The sequence below is a fragment of the Coffea arabica genome, chromosome 6e (assembly GCF_036785885.1).
Source record: "Coffea arabica cultivar ET-39 chromosome 6e, Coffea Arabica ET-39 HiFi, whole genome shotgun sequence".
NCBI classification, from domain to species: Eukaryota; Viridiplantae; Streptophyta; class Magnoliopsida; order Gentianales; family Rubiaceae; genus Coffea; species Coffea arabica.
In genome coordinates this window covers 730,034-740,745 of record NC_092321.1, presented here as the reverse complement: position 1 = coordinate 740,745, position 10,712 = coordinate 730,034, and the positions used below count along the sequence as shown (strand labels likewise).

Sequence of the window (10,712 nt, the reverse complement as noted above, 5' to 3'; positions counted from 1 at the left end):
AACTACAAGCCCAGAGCCGTAGAGGGGTTGGCCTGCCTTTTGCCCACATGCTTTTGTTGCTACAAATACTCACTCTCTCGTTTTGTTCTTGCTCATTCATCTCCCCAACCCATCCATATCTTCAAAAGACTCAGTAGCAGAGTATATAGGAGTACTTACCTTAATCTTATGGGCCAAAGTCCCTTCGCACCTCGCGAGCCAATGATCAAACATTAATTGATCATCATGCCATGGATGAGAAATGGCCTCTTTCATTAATTCTCCATGCAATAAAATATGTGGGCAAAATTAAGTCTGGAGAATCCGTGAAGCTCAGGAGGGATAGCGCCATATATGGTAGATCACGATCGAGATACATATGTTCGATCATCAGTCCTCTAGAAGACCTCTACTCTACTCTGCTGATTGTGGTCTTTATGTATATAGCGCTATCCATCCTGAGCTTCACGGCTTCTTCGCACTCGTTGCTTGATGCGTACATGCCCATATCTCCCAACGAAGCTCTCAGCCAATCAATCACGACGGCCATCATCTGAGGTAATTATATCAAGTGTCAACAGCTGGTAATGTTGGTGCTGTAATTCTCGTGCATTAGTTGCCTGATTTTATCGAACAATCATCGCAGTATCAAAGTAGTTGCTGCATGCAACGGCTAAGATCATATGACGGCATAATTAACCATACCAGCAAGCAACCTCTCATGTAAGTAATCAAATATAGGTGGCAGGCAGTCTTCTTTTGGAAGCTGAAACTCGTCATTCTTAATCCTTGTTCTCTGCTACTAATATTGAGCTTTGATCTTTAAACCGGTAGTACTGCCTTCTCTTTTTCGTCAAGTCACCAGAACGGAATTGATCGGAGAATTACGCTCTGGTGGAAGTCCGTCGAGCTGGGTGCTTGACTTTTAAGTTTTAACATAAACCTGATGGTTGGTCTTGAGTTTTGACCCAGGAGAGGGGGGGAATATACATATATATATACACACACACACCACAAATCAATTCCAGGCTTTGGAACATTCCTCCTGAGCAGAATTAGGTTCTCCATAAAAGAGCGATTTGTTGAATCATTCCTGCTATTCTGAGTCCCACTTCCCCGAGTAAAACAAGGGAATAAAAGAAAACGGGCATGTCTCGAATTGGTCCATAGTTACTGTAAGATTCCACTTGGAATAATTTTCCATCACCGAAAGATACTCAATACACTCTGTAGTCTATACGTACAAGCTCTCACAAATTATTGGGGGAAACTTTAACAAAGCATACTACATTAAGATATAGTCATATCACGTGTCGTACATATGGTCCCTAGTAGTAAATGAAATCCACTCCATGTAAATGATACTACATTAGGATGTATCTATGCGGTCAACATATAAAAAATCCTGTTTGACAAGTAAGTTTTTTAGATGTTTATCTAAAACTTAATTTATTGTAAAAGTTGTAGGAAAAAATTTTGAAGTATGTAAATTTTTTGATATTTTGAAATGTATTATTTAAAAATTTTGAAATTTTTTTGAAATTAATGTAGTTAAAGTTTTTAAAAACTTATAGAAGGCAAACTTGATCAAAAATTTGTCTGCCAAACGACCCTTTACCAAAGGAGGAGTACTTAAATAAAATAGACCAGGAGTTATTAAATAGCAATCCTTATCAGGAGGAGTAGTAAAAATCATCCTTTACCATTTTTCAAACTAATGATACTCAAAAAGTACTACTACTACTACTGCGGGTAAACATGTTTTCTTTTTCTTCTTTTTTTTTTTCCTCTTAGGGCCCCACTAAAGAAGATAATTGGCCACACGACCACAAAATTCTTCTTTTTCCGTACGGAATTTCCGCTATTTTCGTCTTTGGGATACAGGCGGACAGTTGTTTGACTTGTCAACGGGGCGGGGTTCGGGGGTTGTACTCAGATCAAGCATATCTAAATCCAAGTGGACTATTTTAACTGGTATAACTTGGCCGGGTAGTGACCGGGAATATGGTGGCCCCCAAGCTTTGGCGAAGGGATAATCTCATAAACCTCCCCGAGGTTTGTGACAATTGCAGCCCCTTTTTTCAAGTTATACTTACCTCCTTTAGTGTAGTGAAAAAACTATATAATAACTTTGACAACTTTATAAATTCTAATTGAAAAATGAGTATGAAGCAAAAAAAAACCCACATTTTGCAAACACTTTTTTTTATCCAAATAGCTCTAATCTCATTTCACCTAATACATTATATTTAATTCTTAGGCCAGTTAAATGGATTTCTTACTTAGTTTTTTAAATATATGACCGGTAGGGATGCATTTTTTAAAAACAATTTCTTCACAACTTTTTTTGGCAAATTCACAACTTAATGAGCAAAGAAAAGAAAAGAAGAAGTTCAAATATTTAAAAAAAAATGATGTCTTGAAACATGGCCTAAGTTTTTCTATAAATAACTATCTTAAAATATTTTACTTAGCAAGTAATCCTGGTATTTGATTTCTTTTGTCATTCAATTTATTTTGTAAATCAAATAGGGGCAATATAGGATATTCACTGGATTTTTTTATGCTTATATCACCACTTGTCATCAAAACATACTTTTTAGAGGAGGTTTTTGTAACTTTTTAAACTTCAAGGGTAACTGCAATTTTTAGAAATCTTAGTGTATGTTCTTAAAATCATCCTTTTGGCAATTTGGGTTTTTCTTCCTTTACAAAATTGAAAATTTTAATATGTTTTCTGTAAATTAAACTTTTTTTCCCCGTAAAAATTTGACCATATTAGAGGTTATGGTTTTAACTTTTACACATAATAAAATCCACCCGTTCAAAAAAAAATTTCTAGTCCGATCTATGACATTCTTTCAAAAAGGTTCGATCTATGACATCCGTGTATCATAGTCCCATTCGGTCTATGACATACTTATATCATGGTTACATGTTATTTACACATCTGTTTCCAATTCCTTTATCACGTGCAGATAAAAAATGTGATGTACAAAAATGTCTAGCTATGACTAATAGGACTACTGGTTTATTCCAAGAAAACATTTTTTTAATAGAGATTTCGGTTAAAGTAACTTCTTCTTCTTCTTTTTATAAGTTGGAGGTTCGGTTGAAGTAGTTATCATGTATTATTTGAGCACTTATTTGTGTAAGTGGTACTTTTTTTTTTCTACTCTAAACTATATATTGATGGATTTAGAAGAAGTCAAATATAGTAATGCATCCGTATGAATTTAAAAGAAATCACATATAGTGGCATATTGAACTCTTGACCTTTCATCTCATCAAAACTTAGAGTCTTTGGTGGTGGCCAATGACTTGGTTGTGTTTTTTTTTTTTTTTTTGTACTTGATAATATCTAGTTTTGATCTTTCGAAATGCACTTATCTCTTTATTTAGTTGAAATATATTTACCTCTTTTGTGTTTTTTTTAATGGTTAAGTTTACAAAAATACTACTAGCAGTTTTGGAATTTTATTTGATTTTTTTATCATAAGTGGTAAGGCGTGTCTAAAGGTCCTATACTAACTGTTCTTATTTGATACAATTGTTCTGATAATATCTCTAGCCTTTTTAATTCAGCACGCTGTACATTTTACCTAATCATCATCCAATATTTATATGTACAGAAGAGGAAATGAAAAGACAAAATGCTAAATTTCAACATCAGGCAATTTGTTCTAGTATTTATGTATTATTAATTGATAAGTGCTACTGGCGAAAGAGTACAGTTTGTGGTACTACAAGTGTAACATGGGAGCGGGAGCGGCAATCGTACGACGACATATGGTAGCAGTACTTCCGAAAGAGATGCAAGATATTTTAATGTTTTTTTTTTTTTTCAAAGCTAGATATTTTAATGTGGGAGCGCCAATTGTAGCCGTTAATTCAGTTACCCAAATCTAGGTAAGATTGAAGCAGGGCATTGTATTGTAGTTATTTGTAACTGTAGTAGGAGTAGCAGTAATTGATTTCCGGAAGTGATTCAGAACATGGCACTCGCGTGTGGGCTCGCCCGCCACCGCTGCCACTCCCACCTCCATAACCTTTTCTTGATCGGAAACTCCAACCACAACCCCTACCGGAGTTGCTTCTTTTACTCCACTATTCGACCGCCATTCAAGAGCCAAAAACTGTCCTCTGCTGGTAATCACTTGACAACTTTCTCTACAGCACGTCTGCAGCAAAATGTTCCAAAATCATTGCCCAATGACCCTTCTACTAACACCCTGCCGCAGGCCAAGACTCAACCATCCCGTTCAGATAATCTCGTTGACCAACCCGACTCCAACCCCGATTCTGGGTCTTCCCTCTCTCCCCTTCCGTATCCACTTCGGTGCTGTAACCATCCTTCCTGTTGGCTGTTGTTGATTATACTTCTAGTAGCTTGGTTTACTCGGTTCAATTTTCTGTATTACTAATCTGTTCATCTTTGTTGTATCGGAACTCTCGGCTTCGCGCTATGTCTTGGTTGCAATTATTTTACGTAACTTTACTGCAATTTAATTTCAAGAATGTGGGATTTCGCAGAAATGTACTTAAATTGGATGTGCTGGCATTGGAGATTCTGTCAATTGCACTGCCTGCTGCGCTGGCTCTTCTGGCAGACCCAATTACTTCATTAGTAGATACTGCATTTGTTGGCCATTTGGGTAATTTCCTTAGTACCTTTTTAAGCGACTTTTCTTCTAGAGCTTCATCCAACATATGAAAGCCCACCATGTGCGTTTTTTATGCTGATAAATTGCACATATACGTAATAATCTTTTGTTAGGGTGCGAGTTCCACAAATGATGACTTGCTAAAACTTGATCTTGGCTCTTTTTTTTTTTTTTTTTGACTGAAATGTGAAACAAGAGGTGGTAAAGAAATTACTGCCAGTGTTATTACTGAGCAATCTTTGTCCAATCATTTCGTTTACAAATGTCCACATATTAAAGTTTGTATCTTCCTTGGTTCTTAACTATGGTGCATCATGTAGGATCGGTTGAATTGGCAGCTGTAGGGGTTTCAGTTTCAGTTTTCAACTTAGTCTCAAAGTTGTTCAATGTTCCACTGCTCAACCTCACAACATCTTTTGTTGCCGAAGAGCAAGCGGCCATTACCAATGGTTCTAATGAGTCTGGTCCACCTGTCTGCGGTACTTTTCTCTATAGGAGATGCTATGCCTTTATTCAATTTGTTGACCTTCTTCGATTTGCTATAAATTTTGCCTCTTCATAATAACGAGGCTCACTTTTGGGCTCTGTGAACTAGATGGCCCGCCTGATCACAAAGGCAAGATTCTCCTTCCTTCAGTATCAACTTCATTAGCTCTTGCAACCGGACTTGGGATCGCAGAAACTGTTGCACTCTCTGTTGGGTCCGGTTTCTTAATGAACACGATGGGTATACCTGCTGTATGTCTTGTTTGCTAATTGAGTATTTTGTTCTTATTGGTCTCACTTATCTCTCCATCTTTGTGCCTCAATTTTAGAAAATATATGATATGCTTTTTTCATAGTTTCTTTATTAGGCATCCACGTGACTGTTTGTTGCAGCATGTGCTGGATGGAGAAATGAACTTAGATATTAAAAGTTTTATAGCTCTTAAATGCATACAGACAGAGAGAGAGAGAGAGAGAGAGAGAGAGAGAGAGAGAGAAGCAGCTAAGATAATAGCCTAATACTAGCTCAGACAAGTTGAGTATGTTATTGACTCTGCTACATAGTCTTTCTAAATTCTTTTGTACCAAAAACTAAAATCTCTGTACATAAGGAAAAGGAAAATGATAAATTACGTGATAAATTTACATCTACTATATACCAGCGATATCGTTTACTATAGGTTCAAAGGGAACAGCAATGCGAATCAAGTTTATTGCTTTGCCATGAGTCTGATGTTCTTACATGAATTTGTTGTCAGAACACATGAACTTCCATCTTATGATTGTTAAAGATTTTGTCTATTGTTGTTCACTGTCCTTGGTGTTCCATAGGAGTCGTCCATGCGCATACCAGCAGAGCAATTTCTAACACTGAGGGCATTTGGTGCTCCACCACTTGTTATAGCACTTGCTGCTCAAGGAACTTTCCGTGGATTTAAGGATACAAAAACTCCGTTATATGCTGTTGGCAAGTATTGCAAAATTGAATTTGTCTCATGCCAAATCTGTTTGATATTTGTGCACAGCCAAATCTGTGTCTGCTCTGCTACTTTGCATGTTTAACCTAAAACATACCTCCTAGCACTCTACCTTTTAACATCCTTTTTCTTCTTAATAACTGTTTATCTGATGTAATTCTGCTTTTCATTCTCAGGAGCTGGTAATGTATTAAATGCAATACTAGATGCAATTTTGATATTTTGCTTTGGTATTGGCGTAGCAGGTGCTGCAATTGCTACAGTGATATCTGAGTACGTCAATGATGTGGTAAACCTATTGCAGTAGTTGCTCAACTTATTATAAATAATTCTTGCCATCTTAGGGAAAAATACCATGAACTCAGATTTGCAAAGAGTCAAGGACCATGAAAATTGATCAACTACTCCATTACCAATGATTCCTAATTCAAGCAAGTCCTTTGATCTTCAGTTATTATTTTGATCTTCTACCCTTTCAAGTCCAATGGTTATTCATATTTATCATTTTGATGTTTATTTTAAAATGGATTAACACCAAAACTTAAAATTATGAGTTGCTGGTAATTCTCTACGCTCTTTTTTTCCCTGAGAGATTAGTTATTGATCATATATCGGCAAAATTTCTTGATTATGTGTGTTGTCTAAAGTGTGACAAAGTTTTGGATATAAACAAATGATTGTGGAAATTATTTCTGTTCCTCATTCTTGAAACATATTTTAATCTAAAAATCAAACTGTTTGAAAAAATAGAAGGCTCAAAAAAAAAAAGGAAGTTATATTGGAAAAGTCTTGGGAATTCCTAGAATAATATATGAGAAGTTGGACTTATTGGTTCTACAGAAGTTTGATAAGACATTATGATCCTTAAAGTTATAGAATAGGACTAAATGACAAGTTTATGCTCTCGTATGGGACCTATACCTAATTGATTTCCATAAATTTTCTGCACCAGGTACTTGACTGCTTTCATCTTGCTATCAAAGTTAAACGACAAAGTCCAACTTATGACACCGAATGTTGATGCAGGAAGGGTTGCTCGATATCTAAAATCTGGTATATTTTGATATCTTAAATAGCTAAAACATTTCATGAATGACTTACTGTCTTTTCATCTACGTTGTCACATGTTGAACATTAGTATCTAGAAAAAAGGTTGTCACAACTCCTGACAGTGCTTTAGTAAATGTCAGAAGAACTGTGAGTAAGATTATCACTTGAGGACCAGGAACATAATTAACCCGTATACATGTACTTGGCTGACAACTTTATATATAGTTACTTGGTTTCATTCTTGCAATGGTTCTTACTGTAAGTTTGGAACATGGTGATTTCTTAAGTCAATGTCATCATCCATGGTCAAGTGTAAGAATCATAATTGCTGTTTTCTCATATCATTCTCCAATGTGCAAGTTTTATGAATTTTTTTGTGCAGATTGCAGTGCCAAAGATATAATTGCTGTATATTTCAAGACTGTGCATGTTTGAGACTCCAACTCTTTTGTCTCTGATGAAATTTTGGGGCACTTCAGCATACTTGAGACTCCTTAATCTCTAAGACAAAACAAATATGAAACTTTAACCAAATGACAGCATGAATTTGATGTAATTTGCATAACCTTGGATGGTTGAAACATCAATATTTTGATTGGTTTTGTTATTATAGCTGCTGTTATGTTGTTGGAGTTTGAAGTTTGAATGTACTAGTTTTTAACATCCGTTTCATTAGGTGACTGTTTGCCAAAGAGTCTAGAATACATGGTCGCATGCAGTTGACTCATTCAAATAGAATGATCTTTTAGATGTGTTCAACTTTGATTTTGAGCCTTTGACCTATATTTTTTCCGTGGCCATATTCTATAAGGTGCTGCACCTCCTGGAACTCTAAAATCACTCTTTGTATCAATAACTGTTTGATTTTCATTTTGCAGGGGGTCTTTTAATTGGAAGGACCTTAGCAGTGCTCATGATTACAACTCTAGCTACATCTATGGCAGCAAGAGAGGGGGCCATTTCTATGGCCGGGCATCAAATCTGTTTTCAAGTTTGGTTGGCTGTATCTTTGCTTACTGATGCTCTAGCACTTGCAGGGCAGGTAATAATGCAACAATATTGACAGTGCTGTCTGGTGTGTTGCCAGTTTTGGTTTTTCGTTTACTCATAAGACACAAATCAATTCCATTTGTGGCTTGTACCATGACACAGTTTGTATACACTACTGGTGCTTTGTGGGTACAGATTAGGTTGATTGAGGCTCAAAATTTTATCGTTACAACCATTGTTATCATTTGTAGTTCAGAAGTTTACTGAATAAGCTGACTGATTATCTCTCTGGTGCTTGAATTTCGGACTTCAAGATATTTGGAAGCTCTATTTTCTTAATCTTTGATTCACTAAAGTTAGATTGTTGGTTAGTTCCTGGTTACAGAGATCTCTGGAATATATTTGGCTGGACCCTTGAAATGTGTTGCAATTCAGCATTTGGGTAGTTATATGGTTTGGTCAACTCTTAAGTGCCTGGAAGAAGAAGTGCCTGCAGGAGGACAAAAGGAGCCTCAATACCTTCAATGTCTTTTCCTGTTTCTTCTGCTACTTGTCTTATTTGATTGTCTAAGAAAATTTTGTATAGAATTGAGTAATTCTCTCTCTGCATTGCCATCAAATTTAACTCCTTTTATTCTTGCAGGCTCTCCTTGCCAGTGGTTATTCCCAAGGCAGTTATGGTGAAGCACGGGAAGTTGTTTACAAAGTTTTGCAGGTTTGTTGAATTTCTGGTTGTGCTGGCCCTATCTTATCAAAATTTTGGCATCACATTGACTTCCATACAGAAGACGAACTAACTTCTCGATGTACTTGTTATTGTATTAATAATGATCAGATTGGTTTAATAACCGGAGTAGCATTAGCTGTATTCTTGTTTCTTGGTTTTGGAGCACTCTCCAGCTTATTCACTGTGGATTCAGAGGTTCTGAAAATTGCGAGATCTGGTACCTTGGTAAGAATTTCTTTTTATAAAATTTTTGTGTGTTGAGCGCTTCTTTGTTGCATGGACTTGGATTGATGGAACTGAAATTTACAGTGAAGAAAGTACTATTGTTGAGCAATGTGGACTAAAGTTAACATTCTGTCAGAATATCATAAGCAAATTTTTCCTCAGATTCAAGAGCAGAAAGTTTAGCATTTAAAGATTTTATTGTTTAGTACAAATTTGCTCCTAATATGGATATATTGCTTTATATCCTCTAATAATGTGGATTAGAAGGACACACGAACTCAGCGCTTCCGGTTTTGTTTCTACTCATATTCTAATTACTTGACAAACTGAGCAATTTTCTTTGTGGTATTGAATCTTTTTCTGTAGTTTGTTGCTGGATCCCAGCCTATGAATGCTCTAGCTTTTGTTCTTGACGGGCTTTACTATGGGGTTTCAGATTTTGGATACGCTGCATACTCTATGGTACCACTCTGTCCTACCATTTTGATGCTTTATCATTCAACATCTTTTATGATTATTTATGTTCACAGTTTACTTGTGATGGGTAGATAGTTATTGGAGTAATATCAGCGGTGATCTTGCTGGTGGCCACTTATTTTTGGGGCCTTGCTGGAGTCTGGGCAGGGCTATTTTCCTTTATGACTTTGAGAGTTGCTGCTGGAATCTTGAGGTCTCAGTCTCTCTCTCTCTCATTAATTTAATTAAAGATGCATTAGCATGAATTATCATGTGTCCAAGGTATTACTTGCCGTTTGCTAGTGTATTGCACTTGTTTTTCTGCTCGTTTGCCTTTGCTACATGCAGATACGTGATGTTAAGTACTACAAAGTTAGGTTTGTCTTTGGGCCACTGCTGTTAAGCTACTCAATCCAGCCAATGTTAATTGAAACGTTTTGCATCTTTGTCCCTGAATTTGGACTTCCTCCTGGATGTCATGTGGGCTCTCTCCTATGTGTGTCATATATACTTTGAATCTCAGGTTGGGTGCTAGAGGCGGACCATGGAAATTTCTGGGGTCTGGTGTGGAGCGAGAAAGTGCCTGAACCAACTATCAACATGACTCCTGCCGTGTTTGCGTGTACTGGTTAATGATCAGCCTGGTGGAGGTAAAATGATCAGCCTGCAGCCATTGATTCATGAACTATTGACACCCTGGAAGCTGACCTGCTTCAAGCTTCACTACTATTCATCTCAAGGGCTACGGAATAGGTAACTTCTCCACATTGCAACAGCAAGATCGAGGACATTGTCCTAATTGAACGAAGAGGAATTCTGTAATACAGCAAAGGTCTGCTCTTTATTCTGACCTTTTTTTTTTCGTCTCTTTCAAAATTAACCCTGCAATGTTTGTCCCCCAAAAAAAAAAAAAAAACCCTGTAAAGTTTGATAGCTTACAGTAAGTTATCATGGTGAAAAGATTTAGGGTTATGTAGTATTTAAATTAGGTGTTAAACATAGTAAGAGACTTATTTGTACATGATCATTTTCCTTTGGTATTTGTAGATCCTGATAACTTGTGATTTTCTCCAACGATATGTATGCAGATGGTAGAGTTACCTTTAAGAGCATTGGTTATTGTTAAAGCGCAATGTACAGTGTAAATTCTTTCTTTCG

At 36.5% G+C, this 10,712-nt stretch overlaps 1 protein-coding gene across 6 annotated transcripts; it reads left to right on the top strand.

Moving 5' to 3' along the window:
• The first annotated feature begins 338 nt into the window (after positions 1–338).
• LOC113697394 (protein DETOXIFICATION 44, chloroplastic-like) lies at positions 339–10,362 on the top strand. Of its 6 annotated transcripts, XM_072054200.1 has the most exons (14): positions 339–537; positions 626–702; positions 4,513–4,634; positions 4,964–5,122; positions 5,239–5,381; positions 5,961–6,096; positions 6,283–6,379; positions 7,059–7,159; positions 8,035–8,198; positions 8,790–8,861; positions 8,982–9,098; positions 9,465–9,560; positions 9,647–9,768; positions 10,078–10,362. In XM_072054200.1, exons 1-14 carry the CDS (start codon positions 472–474, stop codon positions 10,139–10,141), a joined length of 1,536 nt encoding a protein of 511 aa, XP_071910301.1. In that variant the 5' UTR covers positions 339–471; the 3' UTR covers positions 10,142–10,362. The 6 variants fall into 6 exon arrangements, 5 of the variants coding, with proteins under 5 accessions (XP_071910301.1, XP_027072792.2, XP_071910299.1 ...); XR_003449865.2 differs by lacking the exons at positions 339–537; positions 626–702 and adding an exon at positions 3,895–4,318 and having other exon boundaries at positions 9,651–9,768; XM_027216991.2 differs by lacking the exons at positions 339–537; positions 626–702 and adding an exon at positions 3,895–4,318.
• The last annotated feature ends 350 nt before the right edge of the window (positions 10,363–10,712 follow it).